At 38.8% G+C, this 20082-nt stretch overlaps 1 protein-coding gene across 9 annotated transcripts in view; it reads right to left on the bottom strand.

Moving 5' to 3' along the window:
- HERC3 (HECT and RLD domain containing E3 ubiquitin protein ligase 3) overlaps positions 1-20082 on the bottom strand; it is a 144660-nt gene that overhangs the window by 60148 nt on the left and 64430 nt on the right. For all 9 annotated transcript variants that reach the window (XM_055587616.1, XM_055587608.1, XM_055587612.1 and 6 more), the window contains 7 exons: positions 19805-19881; positions 13255-13379; positions 11655-11714; positions 5707-5818; positions 5116-5305; positions 3162-3325; positions 2916-3029 (listed from right to left, as the gene is read on the bottom strand). In XM_055587616.1, the coding sequence (XP_055443591.1) occupies positions 2916-3029; positions 3162-3325; positions 5116-5305; positions 5707-5818; positions 11655-11714; positions 13255-13379; positions 19805-19881 (842 nt within the window). The remainder of the gene's footprint in view (positions 1-2915; positions 3030-3161; positions 3326-5115; positions 5306-5706; positions 5819-11654; positions 11715-13254; positions 13380-19804; positions 19882-20082) is intronic.

The following is a 20082-nucleotide window of genomic DNA, read 5'->3' as shown; positions in this document are numbered from 1 at the left end:
GACAAGCGCAATACAATTCCATTGATATTTGGAAGTGAATATATTCCAAGATTTGCTTGGAATCTCAACAAGCAAAACCACAACAAACTCATAGATAAGAGACAGGTTAGGTGACTGCCAGAGAGAAGAAGGGATGGAGGGTGGGCAAAATGGGTCAAAGGCACAGAATTTCAGTCATAAAACAAGTCACAGTAATATAATGTACAGCATGGTGACTACAGAGAGTAAAACAGCACTGCATATTTCAGTTGCTAAAGTTGCTAAGAGAGTAATTCTTAAAAGTTATCTAAGAAAAAGATTTGCAACTATGTGTGGTAACAGACAGTAACTAGACTTACAGTGATCATTTCAGTGTGTTTAAATATCAAGTCATTAGGGTATACACTTGAAATAATGTGACATGTCAATTATACCTCAAAAAAAAAAAAAAACAAATACATGAAAAAGCTTTAGCATTTTAGGTTAAAATCCAAGATATCAAGAAATTTAAACTTTAATTTCTAATAGTATTATATAACAGAAAAAAATTCCACAAAAATCACAAAAGGTCACGTTATTTTACCCAATTTTGTATCTTTCTGTAATAACCTTAATTATTGAAGAGGAGATGAGCAGCTGGTATTTAAGGCTTATATTTGTTTATCAACTATTAAGAGAAAGGAACAATAAAAAAAGTTATAGAAGTTGTTCACTTAAGTACTCCATTCAGAGACCACAGCCATGATAACCTATATTTTTAACACCAACAACTTCTTTTTTAGGGTCAAAGTAAATTAGAGTCCACTAGGATTCAGTACCAAGTCACAGAAAGAGTAGATTAGAAGTCAGAACAATTGGCTTTTAAGCTAACTGAGTCGGTGGAAAAACTGTTTAGCTTCTCTGAGACTCCAATTTCTCACCTAGAAACAAAGCAGCTGGCTAAATAATTCATAAGACTTACTGAAGCTCTTAACATTTTATGAGTCAATGAATATTCATGAATTCATAAAACAGAGAAGTTTGTCTGCTTACAACTTCTAAATTAGGAGATGAAAACAGAGTTCATTGCTAGCTTCCATGCCTACGTAAACCCATTTAGAAGATTTATCCACTTTTCTGAAAAGTATTTTGGCTTTTTAAGGTAATCAAAACCCATATTAAAACACTCAATAGTCTCCAGCATTGATCATCTGGTATTTGACAAAGAAAAAAATCTTCCTTAAAGAAACCTATTTAAATGACTTGCTTTTGGAAAACCACTACTGACCTCCAAAGGACTTCCCTGGTAGTTCAGTGATTAAGAATCCACCTGCCAATGTAGGAAACTTGGGTTCAATCCCTGGGTTGGGGAAGATCCCCCTGAGAAGTAAATGCAACCCACTGCAGTGTTTTTGCCTGGGAAATCCCATGAACAGAAGAGCCTGGTAGGCTACAGCCCACAGGGTCAAAAAAAGAGTTGGACACAACTTAGTGACTAAACAATGACAAAAACTGACCCCCAAAATCCCTGCAGGGTATAGGAAAATATTGCCTACATGTCAGTGATGAAACTGTTAAATTGGCAAGGACTCATCTCAAACATGTCTGCTCTGCATGGCTTCACTAAATAACCATATTATCACTCTGTTTTCTGACATCACTCAAATTTATACATAATCCACAGATGGGTGATCCTAAAAAGCCTTGCATATATCCCAAGCCAGTCTACAAACAAACTATACAGCCAACTCAACGGTGGCAGGCAAACCCACAGCTGTAATGTAAGCGAGAACTAGGTCAGGGATATGTGACATCTTCACACACATAATCCCAAACCAGGCATCCTGTAGGGTTCAGGCAGCTGACATAAGATGACTCAAGCTGACTAGCTGTTAGATGAAGATAATAGCAAATGATCCTTTCCTCAATGTCAAAATCAAACTGCAGTGGGGACTCTGGCATGTATAAGCCATATCTAAAGAGCCCCTATTGAACTCCAGCCAGCTGGCACCATCTGGGAGACAGGTCATGCTGCCAGGTCTTCCCAGGTCTCAAGAAAGGCCAGAAATTCATTTTATGTTCCTTGACTTTTTAAATTGTGGTAAAAGACACAAAGTTTACCATCTTTACCGTGTTAGATTGATTAGTCTCAAATACATTTCCATTATTGTGCAATGAATCTCCAGAATTTTTTCATCCTGCAAAACTGAAAGTCCTAGAGATTATTATACTAAGTAAGCCACACAGAAAAAGACAAATATCACGTGATTTCACTTACATGTGGAATCTAAAAATTGACACAAATGGACATAACACACTCACAGACTTAGAAAACAAATTCATGGTTACCAAACGGGCATGGTGGGGGAAGGATAAATTAGGAGTCTGAGATTAACATGTACACACCACTATATACAAAACAGATAACAAGGACCTACTGTAATAGCACAGGGAATTATACTCAATATTTTGTAATACTCTATAAGGGAAAAGAATCTGAAAAGGAACATAGAGTTATAGATATAGAAAGATGAATCACTTTGCTGTGTACCTGAAACTAACACAATATTGTAAACCAACTATACTTCATTTTTTAAAAAAGGTCTAAACCCATTAAAAAAAACTCTTCAATTTCTCCTCACTAGACCCTGGCAACCACTTTTCTACTTTATGTTTCTATGAGTTTGACTACTTCAGATACCTTGATTTTTTTTAATGTTGGCAACTAATTAAAATGATGCCATTCGGGTGACTACCCGTTTGTGACTGCTTATGAGTACTTATGATTACTCAAAGTACTTCAGTGTTTTAAGAATGCAAAAGCCAGTCAATAAAGCACAGGTGTGACATTAACATCAAAGTCAAGGACAAATTATAGAGCTCCGATTTTTTTTTTCTTGTCCTTGTGCTCTGAGAAAAGAGTCAAGCTTTAAGATATGCTTCACATGAATTCTTACCATTCCTGCTTGATGCAAGAACCACATGAGGTAGTCTTCCTGAATGTCCACGAGACTGGAAATCTCAGGAATGTAAAATGTGTCATATTCCACATGTTTCACTTTAAGATTTACCTGATGAAGAACGAAACAAGGACAGTTAAGACCCAGATGCCTGGAAAATAGCTTCCCACTGAACATGCAGGTAGATCATTTCATCCTACTCTCTCTCCACCCCTCTCCCCTCTGGGTCTTCTCTATGCTTACCTTGTATAACTTCTCCAAGAGCTTGAGAGCTGCTGTAATATAATTGTTAAACAGTACAGGGATTAAGAATGTCTTTCTTCCTCTCAGCAGATAAACGACTGCACCTTTATAGAGGTTTACCAGTTTCGTGAAGTATTTCGGGCATACCTGAGACCACCAGTTATCTTTAGAAAAGAAAAAAAAGATATATTTCAACATGTGATCTTGATCAAGTATGTATGTCTTCTGTCTACTAACTAAAAACTGCTCCAGCTAGAAGATAAGCATTAGTCTAAAACACAGTTTCCCAAAACTGACTTTAAAAAGAATCCATTAAAGCATTTCCAGAGAGAGTGGTGGCTGCAGGAGAACCTTGGAGCTTTTTTATAAAGCTTCATCTGATTGTTTCCCTCAAAGACTCAATCAGAAGGCTAATCTAAAATTTCAGTCTAAAGGACATTTGTGGTCAAGATGCTCAGGCATATACTTTGGGCAGGGGCATCCACAGATCCTAGCCCTTCAGCCCCCTTCTCAGCCACCACTTGGGTCCTGCACCAGGGATGCCGAGGACCACACACCCCAGATGCAGCACCAAATATGGCAACCAGTCCTTCCTTTCAAGAGGCATCATTAGTTGAAAAACTACATATTTCTGTGTCTTAACAAACAATACCTTCTCATGACCAGACAAGAAGACTATACCACTGGTTTTACGTTGTCAGAAACAAACTCAGTCACATTGACATACTTATAGGATGAAGTAATAGAATGTCCAAGATTTTTCAAGTGTATTCCAGAAAAGATTACAAGGTAGTGGTAGGGAGAACAGAGAAAACTAAAAGGGCAAAATATTGATCATCGTGAATTTGTGTGATGGTTACTTGCAGTGTTTTCTCTTCTTTGAAGTACTCTTTTCAATTTCTATGATTAGAATTTAAAAACAAACTAAGTGTAAAACTGAACTATTCTGATCTTTTTGTGCTATTCTCTCTGAGAAAATTAAAATAATAAATAATAATAAAATAATTTTTTTAAAAACTTAAAAGTCAGGTAATATTCCTTCAGAGATGGCCATCTCTATCTCACAGTCTACTAAAATACCTGAGAAAATATACCCCAAAGAGCTTGTGAGCTTAAAAAAAAATTAAGGACTAACATATTCATGATTATTTCTGTGTTTGTATCTTCTACAAAGATGGGAGCAATACGGAAAAGACAGTATTCCATCCTGAGCAATACAGGTCTCTACTCGTGGGGAGACCACACTCAAGTAACAGCCTAGTCCATATGGAACACAGAAGTTACTGAGCTGCAGTGAACACCTAAAAAAAATTACCAGGAAAAAAAAATAAATGAAAAGAAAAAGCCAGGTGACAGATTTTCTGCATTTGATTAATAAAAACATCTCAGGCGCTACTCCCATGAGAGACACTCTCCAATTCACTGAGGAACGGAAGGTTCTTATCTCAGCAAAGTGTCCGTAGCCTGCAAAAATCAGTGTGGACTCAACTGTCCTAAAAAAGAAAAACAAAACAAACATTTGGTAAGTCTCCACTAGGTCATTTTCTTCCTCTCCTTTTCTGGAGACCTGTGTATCACACCACAATGTTCATTTCACTCCCACCCCCTAAATTAATTATAAGAGAAAGAACAACAGATGGACAGTAATACTTGAGACACTATTAACCACTAGCAAGCACAGGAGGAAAAAAAATTAAGTCAAATAATCTAACTTTGTGAATATTTAAAAATCAAGCTAAGTCTGGTGTAAACGGTTTCAAATAACCTAATTAATGGTTCAATTTGTTTAAACTGAAAATATGGCTTGAAATTAGAAATTAACAGCAAAGAAAGAAATGTTTAAGTGTTAAGCATATTAAATGATAACAAATCTTGGATCTCAATCCAACAGGAGCCAATGGTCACACCAATAAAATATAAAGCAGAAACTTCCGGTACTGTGCAGCAAATTCACCTAAGACTTTGCTGGGGTTTGTATCCAGCCGCAGAATGGCCATAGCCAGGGGAATAGTCAACGTTATGTAATACTTGGAATCCTGGAGCAGGGGAAACTCTGGGAGTATTAAGTAGATTCTCATTGCTTCAACATCTGGTGGTGAACTCGATAACTGAGGAATCAGGCAACTTTCAAAGCTATTTAAGATCTGTATGAGAGAAAAGAGTAATGAGAAATTCAATCTAGTTACCTGATCTCTAAACTCATAAATTATTTGAGAGACTCTCAACTCTTATTCATTCAGTATGCACTCAGGAACATCTACGAGCCAGGCACCAGTCTGGGCAATCAGGATACATCAGTGAAAAGAAAAGCCAAAGGTCCCTGCCCTTGCCAACCTTATACTCTAGGGAGTGGGGATTTCCTTAGAAAACTTTAAGCTAAATAGGAAATTTAAAGTTAGGACAAATTCCTAATGTATTTTACAGAGTTAACATTTATACAAGACTTTTGCCTTTTCATCTTACTCTTTTTTTTCTTCTTGAAAGTTGACTTATTTCAATGCAAAAATGCATTTTAAGCATATACTTTATAGAAGTAAAAAAATACCTGTTCTAGAATCATGGAGTGCTGAGAGTTCATCAACTTCTCAAATAACACTCTAGTTGAGTTCAGATCAATTCCAGGGATTTTGGGACTTGTTTTAAAATGCTCATCAATTCTAAACAAACAAAAAAAAAAACATGTAATAGAAGAAAAACAAAGCAAACATTCTGATAGGGATGAATTATAAAAAAGTCAATATATAGTTTGCACATACTGATCCAATTTAAATTTCACCTGGCACACAAGATGCACGAAAACATTAACTTTGGGGAAACCCAACAGAATAAATCTCTCTGAATCCCTTTTTCAAGATATCTTACAATTTAAGTCATTAAAGTATAAGGATCATCATCTTACTGTGAGACTCTTGAAATTTATAGGCAGAATGTTATTTTTCTGATTAACTCTTGTATTTTTGCCTCTTTCTGTCATTGTGGTACTTTGAACCAAAGGCAGATGCTGTGCCTAGGTACAAAAAACACCCCTTGTGCAATGTGGCCCACTCATTAACTAATATCAAGTTCAAAGCAAGTTTTTTTAATATCAGATCTATAATAAATGCAAAGTTAGTGTATTACTCAGTTAACATAAGGAATACAAGTACATTCACTCCAGGACTAATTTTATCCTGAATAATCCTTGGATTGATGCTGAAGCTCCAATACTTTGGCCACCTGATGAGAACAGCCAACTCATCGGGAAAGACCCTGATACTGGGAAAGATTGATGGAGGGAGGAGAAGGGGACAACAGAGGACAAGATGGTTGGATGGCATCACCAACTCAATGGACTTGAGTTTGAGCAAACTCTGGGAGATGGTGAAGGACAGGGCAGCCTGGCATGCGGCAAGCCATGTGGTCGCAAAAAGTCAAACATGACTGAACAACAACTGTTTTTAACTTCCTAACAACTAATCATTTATCTGTTTTAAACAAACTTTCAGCCTTTTAGAGATTTAAAGAATGTCTCTTAAATTTTCACTCTTAAACATACCACATCTACTAATTACAAAAGAACTATTTGCAAAACAGACTTCTGCTTATGTGTAACAAACATATTCAGATAGTTTTAATGTCATCTGTTGGCAATATTACAATTTATAAAAACACAAGCAGAGTTCCTAACGTGAAAAAATTTTAATTATGTAATTATATGCATTGGAACCTAAATTGTCAATCAAGAGGAGTTACTTCGGCTTTCTCTGTTTGTTGAATCTTTTGCACTATTGTTCTAAAAATAAATTTGCCCAAAACATAGAAATTGTTTCTGCTATCCCATATGCAGCCTTCCATATGCTTAGAAGTACCTTCTGCTATGCTGCTAAGAAAAATCAAAAGACTTTATCTACATGTATTTATGCTTTGTTAAACTGGTCTTTGGGAATTCCCAGGTGGCTCAGTGGTCAAGAATCTGCCCGCCAATTCAGGAGACACAGGAGATGTGGGTTCGATCCCTGGGTGGGGAAGATCCCCTGGAGAAGAAATGGCAACCCACTCCAGTATTCTTGCCTGGAAAATCTCATGGACAGAGGAGCCTGGCGGGCCACAGGCCATACAGTGGCAAAGAGTCAGACATGATACCACTGAGCAACTAACAAATTAAGGCTGGATAATCTAACAAATGGAGAAGACAATGGCAACCCACTCCAGTACTCTTGCCTGGCAAATCCCATGGATGGAGGCGCCTGGTAAGCTGCAGTCCATGGGGTCACTAGGAGTCAGACACGACTGAGCGACTTCACTTTCACTTTTCACTTTCATGGATTGGAGAAGGAAATGGCAACCCACTCCAGTGTTCTTGCCTGGAGAATCCCAGGGATGGGGGAGCCTGGTGGGCTGCCGTCTATGGGGTCGCACAGAGTCGGACACGACTGAAGCGACTTAGCAGCAGCAGCAGCAATCTAACAAATCTAACAAGAGCCATTCCCAACTTTCATAAAAATTGTCCTTCTAGAATAAGGTTTCTCAACCTTGGGATTGCTGACTTTTGTGGTTGTCAGATAATTCTTTGTTGGGTGGGTGGGATTGTGAGATGCTTAGCAGCACCCGTGGCCTTTGCTCACTAGATTCCAGTAGTATACTCACCACCACAGTAACAACCAAAACATGTCAAGAGACAATGCTGAACATCCCCTGGGAAACAAATCAGCCTGGTTGAGAATCACTGTTCTAAAAGACCAACATCAACACAAAATTTTTTCCCTGGAGGAAAAGGCTAAGTATTGATTATGAAATTAGTTGGATGAGCTCATTTCAGTTGCCCTAATGATACAAATGACTTGGCAATCTTTAATTGTAACTGAACAGAGTTCCTGAAGCAACCTCTTACAACCCAGTTAGGGACAGAATTGGGGGTGGGGTAGGGGGTGCAACTGACACACAGAACTGAAGTCTCTCTTCATGGGATTTCATTAGCCTTGCAACAGACAGAAAAAGGATGGTGAGAAGGTTGGGACTTGGGATCACCAAAGATCAAAACCCATGACGAGACCCTTCTGTGGCCACAATATCTGGAGACGGGATAAGGCCTAGCAAGGAAACACTATTTTCAACCTGGGAGTTTAGGCCAAATGCAATTTTCTGGTGGGCTGGGCTGGCCCTGAGTCCAAGGAGTCCCTGGAGCCTTCTTGGAACTTTCCCTAAATTCATTCTTTTTTGAGAAAGAAAAAACCATGGGAAAGGTGTCAAAGAAACAGGGAGATTATTTAAAGAAATACGAATTTAAGAACAGAATTGTCCACTTCCAGTTCAAGATGGCAGAGTAAAAAGGACATGTGCTCATCTCCTCCTGTGAGATCACCAAAATTTCAACTAGCTGTTGAACAACCATCAACAGGAGGACGCTGGAACCCACCAAAAAAAGATACCCCATGTCCAAAGACAAAGAAGCCACCACAGCAAGATGTTAGGTGGGGATGCGATCATGATAAAATCAAATCTCATACCTGCCAGGTGGTGACCGACAGACTGGAGAACAACAATAAAAAAGAAAGTCTCACGCTGTTGTGAAGGTTCTGAACCCCATGTGAGGCTTCCCAGCCTGGAGATCCAACTAAGGGACTAGGAATCCCCATGGAATATGGCCTTCAGCGCCAGCAGGATTTGATTATAGGCCTTCCAGAGGACTGGGGGAAACAGACTCTGGTCTTGGAGGGCACAAACAAAATGCATGCCTTCCAAGACTGGGAGGAGAGGAGCAGTGACCCCACCGAAGACTGAACCGAAACTACCTGCTAGTGTTGGAGGGCCTCCGGTGGAGGTGTGGGTCAGCAGGGGCTCACCACAGGGACAAGGGCACTGGAAGGTCCCCCTTGGTGTAAACCCTCATGGAGTCCACTATTAACCCTACCATACAGCCTTTAGACCCCAGGATAAGTTGCCTCAGGTCAAAAAACTACAAGGATGGGAGTGCAACCCCACCCATCAGCAGATAATTGTAAAGCTTTACTGAGCAAGGTCCTGCCCACCAGAGCAAGACGCAGTTTTTCCCATCACAAGTCCCTACCATCAAGAAGCTTACACAAGCCTCTTAGCCTCATCCATTAGAAGGCAGACAGAAGAAGCAAGAAGAAGCACAGTCTCACAGCAGCTAAAACAAAAACCATGTTACAGAAAGCTAATCACCATGAAAGAGCAGAAAGTTATATCCCAGATGAAGGGACAAAGTAAAATCTCAGAAAAACAACTAAATGAAGTGGAGACAGGCAATCTTCCAGAAAAAGAATTCAGAATAATGATAGTAAATATGATTCAGGATCTCGGGAAAAGAATAGGGCAAAGACTGAGAAGATGCAAGAAATGTTTACCAAAGACCTACAAGAACGAAAGAACAAAGAAAGAGAGATGAATAATACACTAGAAGGAATCAATTGCAGAGTAATGAGGCAGAATAATAAATGACCTGGAGGACAGAATGGTAGAAATCATTGCCACAGAACAGAATATAGAAAAATGAATGAAAAGAAATGAAGACAGCCTAAGAGATATTTGGAACAACATTAAACACACCAACATTCGCATTATAGGGGTCCCAGAAGGAGTAGAGAAAGGACCTGAGAAAATATTTGAAGAGATAATAGCTAAAAACTTCCCAAACATGGGAAAGGAAATAAGTCAACCAAGTCCAGGAAGCACAGAGAGTCCCAGGCAGGATAAACCCAAGGAGGAGCACACCCAGACACCCAGTAATCAAACTGACAAAAATTAAAGACCAGAGATAAAATATTAAAAGCAACAAGGGAAAAATGACAAATAACATACAAGGGAACTCCCATCAGGCTATCTGCTGATTTGAAACTCTACAAGCCAGAAGGGAATGGCATGATACATTTAAAGTGATAAAAGGGAAGAACCTCAACCAAGAATACTCTACCCCACAAGACTCTCCTTCAGATTTGATAGAGAAATCAAAAGCTTTCAGACAAGCAAAAGTTAAGAGAATTCAGCATTAGCAAACCAGCTTTACAACAAATGCCAAAGGAATTTCTCTAGGCAGCAAACGCAAGAGAAGGAAAAGACCTACAGAAAATAAATCCAAAATAATTAAGAAAATGGTAATAGGATCATACATATCAATAATTACCTTAAATGTAAATAGATTAAAAGCACCAACTAAAAGACATACACTAGCTGGGTGGATGAAAACAAGTGCATGTATGCACTTTCACCTACCACATCATTCTGCTTGATACTCCCCTCAAATTGTAATTATTTATATTGTTAAGTTAATCATGCTCCCATTATGGCTTGCAATTGTAATTATCTTTTATTTTTGTTTGGCTGCTGCTGCTGCTAAGTCACTTCAGTCGTGTCCAACTCTGTGCGACCCCACAGACAGCAGCCCACCAGGCTCCCCCGTCCCTGGGATTCTCCAGGTAAGAACACTGGAGTGGGTTGCCATTTCCTTCTCTTTGTTTGGCTACTAATTGTGAAAACTGATTAACATCTTTTGCTATTGTGACTATGTAACTATCACTCACTTAATACCATTGTATCATGACTGGTCAATAGAAAAATAATAAAATTCTATATCAACAAAACTAGGATCTAATAGAAAAACCTGTAATCACTTTTAAAAATCCAGAGGCATATCAGAATTAGCTTGAAATTTTTGGAAAACTACAAATGCTCAGGTATCGCTTTTTTCTCCAGAGCTCCAGATGTTTCTAATGAGCAGTCATGTTTATAAACAACTGGCCTATATGATGATCTTTTTACTTTTATCTAGTTTGTTTCACTTTTTCTATTACATATTCAATGCTCCCGTTTCATTTAGTTTATGTTCTCCAACTTCTCCATCTCTCCTGTTTTTTTCGTTCTTTCTCAAGCCCTTATTAAGTATAGTAGAAGAGCTTTTGTATACATATACATATAAATATGTATAATATATATTTTAGAAAATATATGAATTCTTGCCTAACTAAAAAAATTTTGACATTTTGATTTGACTTGTCTGACTTAGTATGAACAGAATGTTAGATTTCTAATTAAAAAATAGATACGCAACAAGCAAGAAAGGTCTACTCTATGATGGAAAATAATTTCAAAAATAATATATGTGTATCTGTATAACTGAATCACCTTGCTGTGTACCTGAAACATTGCAAAGTCAACTACACTTCAATAAAATATATATATATTTTTAAAAGAATTTAAGAACAAATATTATTAATATTTTGGAATAGCCTGAAAAATCTTACTTTTGATCACACCAACCCTTTCTGAGATACTGCCTCTCTCTTGGTGATCTGCTTCTCTGCCAGCTAGGCATGAATCAGCACTGCCCTTCCTGGTGTCCTCTCACCACCATCAGGCACTTCCGTTGCTGTGCAAATCGTAAGCTTACCCACTGAGTTAAGGCCAACCACCAGCAAAGAGAACACAAGCCTTTCTCAGCCTTTGCTGAGTAAGCACCTGCATCACACGTGGTTATTTTAAGACTAAGTCACTTACTTTTTCTCAAGAAAACTTCCATTCCAACAGGCCGCAGAAGATAATATCTGAACAACACCACTGCTCAGAAAGAAAAACGGGAAAGAAGTCTTTAATAAGTATAAATAAATGGTTATTTAAGCATCAGCAATAGATTACTCCTCTATTCCAGAGTTTCCATAATAGCTGCTCCTTCTTACCCAGGTGAAGCCTTGGAAAACAGTGTCCTGTCTCAAAACGGACAAGAACTTACATTATCCGTAAATCATGTTAAAATAAAGAGTATTAAAGTTGCCAAAAAAAAACTCTCAGGCCTAATAATAATGACCTTGGACTTTCCTCCCATCAACCGTCTAAGACACTTCCCCCCCTCACCTCCAAACACGAACCCAAAATAAAACCAAAAAAGCTAAGCCCAGCTTTTATTTACCAACACAGAAAGTATCTCTGCAAACTAATAACTGAACAAATACTTCCTTCTGTTTTGTTGCCCATCTTAGAAAGAAACTACAAATGAGTGAAGTTAAGTTTTTATTCCTATTACTTAGATTTTCTGGGGGGAAACTGCTAGTTTCTGAGGACCCACAGTGATACTACATGTCAGGAAGCTCGAACCCTCTTATTTAGTATAAGGAAAAGGGAAAGAACAAAGCAAATATACAGTTGAGGAGGGGATCACAGTAACTTCTGTTAATCACAGGAGCCAGGTCAGGAAGGATCTTTGGAGATCATTCCTTATATCCTATTGCTTGTAAATAAGAAAACTGAGAACCAGTCAAGTCCCAGCCAAGGGAGTCTCAGTGCCCCCACACCCCTATCTTCCCAGTGAGTCTAGTCCCCCCAGCCTGTTCCCTGCCCCTTCCAGACTGAACTCCCTGGCAGAGTCACCAAGCTTAGAGGGCTTCTGAGGACTGTCACAGAGATGCTCTAGGGCATTCCCAATGATCCCCCACTCAAAAAGCTGGTGTGTCCAAAGGGCTCAGGCAATTTGCCCCTCTACAATCTATTCCATAAAGTAAAATGCTTTATATACATATATGGGAACAACTATCACCCAGTACACAATCTGATTCATTCATCCCCAAGAATCAGCTTCTGTCAAAAAATGGAAAAACTGAGGAAAGCCAATACAATGTGTAAAAATATAAAAATTAAGAAAAAAAAATTTTAAGAATGAAATACACTTGCTGAAAGGACTCAATCCTTTAACTGTACTTTTTTCTCTATCTCATCTAATCATTTTGAATATAAAAATGCTAAATTATTCTGATTAAGTAAAATAAGCTTAGATTGGAATGCTTCAGAACAAGCATATGAAGAAAACTCTTGGAATTAAACAACAATAACACTAAGCTTTCTTGGCAGAAAGGCCAACTCAGGTCTTCATCAGTTAGGAATTTTAAGGTCCAAACAAAGCACATTGAGGAATACACCTTGTAAGAAAATGGGGGAACTTACTACGTTATTTCAAGCTAAGGGCACCAGATGTGTGCCCAAAAAATGACCCCTCAAATGCAAAACGCCATTTATATTCACAACCTCAAGATGGAAGTAGGGGAAAATCACTAAGTTGGAAATTCCAATACACTTTGAAAAGAACTGAAAACAAGCAACCACATACTTGATTGTATTTGCATTGTTGTGTTCTGAGAGCTTTTGTCTCCAAACTGCTATGGTTTCATCATTTATTAAACTGGTGTAATGTGCTTGGTTCATCATCCTGAAGTCAACAGCAGGAGAAGAATTCTGAGGGATTAAATATGACAGCAAAAAAAAAAAAAAAAAATTATGGAACAGCAGGGACTTTTTCTCATCTCCCTTTCCCCATATATCTCCCACTTTGTGTTTCACTTATGTACAGGAGCGGGGGTGCACCATCCAGATCCTCTCTCCCTTCAGAACGGACCACTCACCCCACCAGCTGCCTCAGTGTAAGCTCTGGACTGCCCCCAGCTGCACTGACCTCCAGGAACTGCCCTGGGCGCTGGCCTCACTCCCTTCCTGTCAGTGGCAGCTGGGGATGTGGTGCCAGGCCTCAGCCCCCCTGCCCCCAGAAGGATTTACACCTGGGAAACAGACTCTGAACCTGAGATTTATGTTTGAAGTTTGGGGTTGGGAGGAGTTCTAGAATATTTCCTCAGGATGAAGGAGGCAGGATCGGGCAGAAGGGGAAGCTGAACTGCAGCTCAGTGCCTCAGCCGAACTCATGGGGTGCTGTGGAGCCGGGATGGCCCTTCAGTACCCTCCCCAGAGAAACCAAACCAAGAGGACTGCTTCAGATTTCTTTCTCCCTCTGCTTTGAATTACCGTAACATCAAGGTTTTTAAATTACTAATCTTTTGCTTAACTGTTCACCAAACTCCAACAATATGCATTATAAAACGTCTATACAATCTATATTGTAAATAATCTATGAAAATGTAATGCCTCTTAATGTCTTGCTCAAAGTACACAGCTATAAATTTATAAGAAAGACAAAAGACATATCAATAATGGCCTTTAAATCCCCAAATGCTGCACAGTGCTATATAATAAGCACTTTTCCTAAAACTGCTATTTTTCAACTTATTTTCCCCAAATCTAATCATGATCTAGAACTAGAGAAAAATTTAAAGTGCTTTATGTCTCCTGTACTTGTCACTAGAAGAGAGGGAAAAAAGCAATATTAAAACATTAACCAGATGATCATAAAAACACAACTATCAAAGTAAATTTTCTTGGTTATTTTCTCAGAGTGATGAGTTAAGACAGCATTATAAGGGGAAAGGAAGAGGGCATGTAACAGACTCGAGATGTTTGCCAAAGTTTATGATCATCTGGTTTTTGATAAGTGTTTTAACAAAAATGACCACAGAAATCTGTTAAGAGAACAAAAGCCATCTTGAACTGCATAGAGAAAAACTGTAAGACAAAACAGACACTTGAGAACACACAAACAAGACTGTCTCTCCACCGTGGTCTTAAAACCAGTCATTATGTAAATTTGAATTGCTTCCCCCATTCCAAGGAGCAGCTGAACACAGACACAAACACATACTTAAAATATAGACATGTTACTATTTTCTCATTCTTCACCCCAAGTCCAACAAACCACAGATGCCTTGGATAAACTACAATCTCAAAATCAAACATAAAGACCCAAGAAAAAGCACTGGTTTTCCATGCCTTAGAATTACGTACAGCCTCAAAAGAAAAAATTGGTGTAGGTCAGTGTATCCAACTCTGGCTGCACTTTGGATCACCAGAGCTTTCAAAAATCCTGACAGCCAAGTTACACTCTAAACAAGTTAAATCAGAATCTCTGGAGATACTGGTGTCTTTTTAAGACTTCTAGGTCTTAGTCATTAATTATGTAGTATATTTGCATGGTGACAGATGGTAGCTAGACTCGTGGTGATCATTTCAAAATTATAGAAATATAAATCACTATGTTGTGTACCAGGAATTAAAATAGTGTTGTAAATTAATATACTTAAAAATAAAACAAAATTGCTCATAGAAAAAAGAGATTGATTTGTGATTACCAGAGGCAGGGAGTGGGGGGGATCGGGGATTGGCAATAGGCAGTCAGAAAGCACATACTTCAATTTATAAGATAAATAAATACTAGGTGTATAATATAAAACAGCGCTCAATTTAGTTGCTCAGTCATGTCTGACTCTTTGCGACCCCAATAATTAACAAAAGAATTCAAAATGCAGTACTTCGGTGCAATCTCAAAATCCACAGAATAATCTCTGTTCATTTCCAAGGCAAACCATTCAATATTACAGTAATCCAAGTCTATGCCCCAATCTGTAATGCTGAAGAAACTGAAGCTGAACAGTTCCATGAAGACCTACCAGACCAACCTTCCAGAACTAACATCCAAAACGATGTTCTCTTCATTATAGGGGAGTGGAATGCAAAAGTAGGAAGTCAAGAATTACCTGGAGTAACAGGCAAATTTGGCCTTGGAGTAAAAAATGAAGCAGGGCAAAGGCTAACAGAGTTTTCTCAAAAGAACGCACTGGTCATAGCAAACACCCTCTTCCAACAACACAAGAGAAGACGCTATACATGGACGTCACCAGATGGTCAACACTGAAATCAGATTGATTATATTCTTTGCAGGCAAAGATGGAGAAGCTCTATACAGTCAGCAAAAACAAGACTGGGAGCTGACTGTGGCTCAGATCATGAACTCCTATTGCCAAATTCAGACTTAAATTGAAGAAAGTAGGGAAAATCACTAGGCCATTCAGATATGACCTAAATCAAATCCCTTATGATTATACAGTGGAAGTGACAAATACATTCAAGAGATTAGATCTGATAGACAGAGTGCCTGAAGAACTATTGACTGAGGTTCATGACATTGTACAGGAGGCAGGGATCAAGACCATCCCCAAGAAAAAGAAGTGTAAAAAGGCAAAATGGTTGTCTGAGGAGGCCTTACAAATAGCCGTGAAGAGATGCAAAAGGCAAAGGAGAAAAGGAAAAATATACCCATGTGAACGTAGAGTTCCAAAGAATAGCAAGCAGAGATAAAGCAGCCTTCCTCAGTGATCAATGCAAAGAAATAGAGGAAAACAATAGAATGGGAAAGACTAGAGATCTCTTTAAGAAAATTAGAACTACCTAGACAACATTTCATGCAAAGATGAGCACAATCAAGGACAGATATGGTATGGACTTATCAGAAGCAGAAAAGATTAAAAAGAGGTGGCAAGAATACACAGAAGAGATCACAAAAAAGATAAACAAAAAAGATCTTCATGACCCATATAACCACGATGATGTGATCACTCACCTAGAGCTAGACATCCCTGAATGCGAAGTCAAGTGGGCCTTAGGAAGCATCAGTACAAACAAAGCTAGTAGAGGTGATGGAGTTCCAGTTGAGCTATTTCAAATCCTAAAAGATGATGCTGTGAAAGTGCTGCACTCAATATGCCAGCAAATTTGGAAAACTCAGCAGTGGCCACAGGACTGGAAAAGGTCAGTTTTCATTCCAATCCCAAAGAAAAGCAATACCAAAGAATGTTCAAACTACTGCACAATTCCACTCATCTCACATGCTAGCAAAGCAATGTTCAAAATTCTCTAAGCCAGGCTTCAACAATACATGAACCGTGAACTTCCAGATGCTCAAGCTGGTTTTAGAAAAGAGAGAGGAACCAGAGATCAAATTGCCAACATCCACTGGATCATTGAGAAAGCAAGAGTTCTAGAAAAACATCTACTTTTGCTTTATTGACTACGCCAAAGCCTTTGACTGTGTGGATCACAACAAACTGTGGAAAATTCTTAAAAGAGATGGGAATACCAGACCACCTGACCTGCCTCCTGAGAAATCTGTATGCAGGTCAAGAAGCAACAGTTAGAACTGGACATGGAACAACAGACTGGTTCCAAATCGGGAAAGAAGTACATCAAGGCTGCATATTGTCACTCTGCTTATTTAACTTATATGCAGAGTACATTATGTGAAATGCCAGGCTGGATGAAGCACAAGCTGGAATCAAGATTGCTGGGAGAAATATCAATAACCTCAGATATGCAGATGACACCACCCTTATGGCAGAAAGCAAAGAAGAACTCAAGAGCCTCTTGATGAAAGTGAAAGAGGAGAGAAAAAGTTGGCTTAAAACTCAACATTCAGAAAACTAAGATCATGGCGTCTGGTCCCATCTTCATAGCAAACAGATGGGGAAACAGTGACAGACTTTATTTTGGGGGGCTCCAAAATCACTGCAGATGGTGACTGAAGCCATGCAATTAAAAGACGCTTGCTCCTTGGAAGAAAAGCTATGACCAACCTAGATAGCATATTCAAAAGCAGAGACATTACTTTGCCAACTAAGGTCCGTCTAGTCAGAGCTATGGTTTTTCCAGTAGTCATGTATGGATGTGAGAGTTGGACTGTGAAGAAAGCTGAACGCCGAAGAATTGATGCTTTTGAACAGTGGTGTTGGAGAAGACTCTTGAGAGTTCCTTGGACTGTAAGGAGATCAAAACAGTCAATCCTAAAGGAAATCAGTCCTGAATATTCATTGGAAGGGCTGATGCTGAAGCTGAAACTCCAATACTTTGGCCACCTGATGCAAAGAAACAACTCATTGGAAAAGACTCTTATGCTGGGAAAGATTGAAGGCGGGAGGAGAAGGGGACAACAGAGGATGAGATGGTTGGATGGCATCACTGACTCAATGGACATGAGTTCAAGTAGGCTCTGGGAATTGGTGATGGACAGGGAAGCCTGGCATGCCGCAGTCCATGGGGTCGCAAAGTGTCGGACACGACTGAGGACTGAACTGAACTGAAATAAATCTTAAGAGTGTCTTATAAAAATGGAGTATGTCACTACACAGATGCTTTTTCTTGGGTCATTAAGAGATTCTTCATGTGTCATGGTAACAGAGTCAACACATTTTTTGACCAATCTCTGTACCTAAACAAATACCTAGGCTTAATAGCTTAAATAAAAGTGTACAGGTTTCAGTGTTTATAAGAAAGAGCAATACCTTTCTAAGTCATATTCTATTTTCAGTTGCTTTTTTCTTTATCTTACATATTTAATGTATACCACTCTTCTAGTTGTTTAAACTTTAACCTGCCCTCTTTCTACAACAATATGCTACTTTCACTTCCTTCTCATCAATGTTTTGTTTTCCGGTTCCAACAATGTTAATTACAGTTAAATTTAAAATTCAACTACATATATCAGATACCATATTTATAAAAGGAATGAAACTAAGTTTTATGCTGAATTTCACAGGAAAATTAAAGTTGGTTAATCAAACCACTTTCTTAGAGAAAGGAATACTTCAGACTGTACTACTTGTGGACACAAAGTAACTATCCTACAAAGATTCAGGGCTTTTCATATTTTGCTTTATTGGCACGTTAAAGAAACAAAGAATAGTTTCAGCTTTTTTCAAGGTTTCTCTGTGAAGCACTGAAGCTGGGCCTAAAATAGGTCTGAAGCAACAGCTCCAACTCAGTCCAGATGGCTGCACTCAACAGAACCTTCTGCAGCATCCTGACCTGGATAATATCTAACGTCAGTATCAGCTATCCAACCTGCAGCCTCAGACTCCACCACAACCTTTTCTATCCAAGTCAGAGAATGATACTGACTAGAAGGCAAGGATATCATATGTCGAGAGATGGCACAGTATCAGAGTAATGGGGAGAGTTTCCAATACCAACAGGGCACCTTGTGTCCACAGAACTTCATTTTTCTTCCCAGCCTACTCTGATTCCTTTGTCATCACCACCAGCGCTTCCCTGCTCCTCCAGGGGAGGATGAGGATCAATGCACTACATATGGTTAATCCTCCCCAAGCGCTGACTGAATAAAAGAAGGGTCAGGGCTTGAAGGGAAGGGAGGGAGAGAGGAGAGGAGCATAAGAGCAGCAGGGTGTAGAGGACAGGAAACAAACCTGTGGTGTTCATTTCAGAATGATTTTTCTCATCCAGAAAGAGGGGAATGAATTAAAGCCCTGTCACGGATAGCATCACCGACTCAACGGACATGAGTCTGAGCAAACTTTGGGAGACACTGAAGGACAGGGGAGCCTGGTGTGCTGAGGTCCACTTGGTCGTAGAGTCAGACATAACTTAGCAACTGAACAACAACACAGATACTTAGCCCACGTTCTCTTCCACCTCCAGCCCTAAGAAAATGTCATTTGCCCACCACAGGGATGCAGGAGACAACCTGAGGGAAATTTTCGTGTGGTTTTATAAGCAGACGATAAATAATAAAGGATATCTGAATGGCATCTCTTATATTTAGTATATACTCAATCACATCAAACAAGCACAGTGAGTTCTCAAATACCTAGCATTTATTGCTACTTAGGGAAGGAAACAATAGAAAGTCAAACAATCCCAAAGTTAGTATGAATTCTCTGAGGCCTCCTTAAATCTCTTTTGGGACAAATCTAGATATAAATAAATAATTTTCCATTATAAAGTAGAACTCTGTGATTAAATACCAAGAAAATTATTGGCACTTTAAGGAAACAAAATGGAGATTACTTCAGTTTTGTCAGCGTATTTTAATAATATAAAATTGGTAGAAACAAAGAATAATGCTGCTCTCATGTAATTATTATTTATTAAAATAAATATTGGTTCACCAGTATTCCACCCCCAAGATAACAGTCAAAAGAAAATTTTACCTCATATTTGGAGCAAAGTACAAAAGTCTGGTCTCCTCCAGAGAAGATCTGCTTAACAATATGATATTTAAAGCGATCTGTCAAAAAATTTTCAAGAGCATGTTTTTCAACAATTAAACTTTTTCCTTGATCCCCTTTTCTAACATTCCAAATATGTTTCCGAGTGGTTTCCTATCCATTTAATTATGTCAGAGAAGTAAAAAACCTCCTCTCCTGGCTCTCTTCCCAGGACTGTTTCTACCTCAGTTAAAACTAAACATATAAAACTGTATCTTCCA

This window comes from Bubalus kerabau, chromosome 7 (assembly GCF_029407905.1).
Source record: "Bubalus kerabau isolate K-KA32 ecotype Philippines breed swamp buffalo chromosome 7, PCC_UOA_SB_1v2, whole genome shotgun sequence".
Classification (NCBI taxonomy): Eukaryota; Metazoa; Chordata; class Mammalia; order Artiodactyla; family Bovidae; genus Bubalus; species Bubalus kerabau.
Note: the sequence above shows the minus strand (reverse complement) of the source record. Positions and strands in the feature narration are given on the sequence as shown.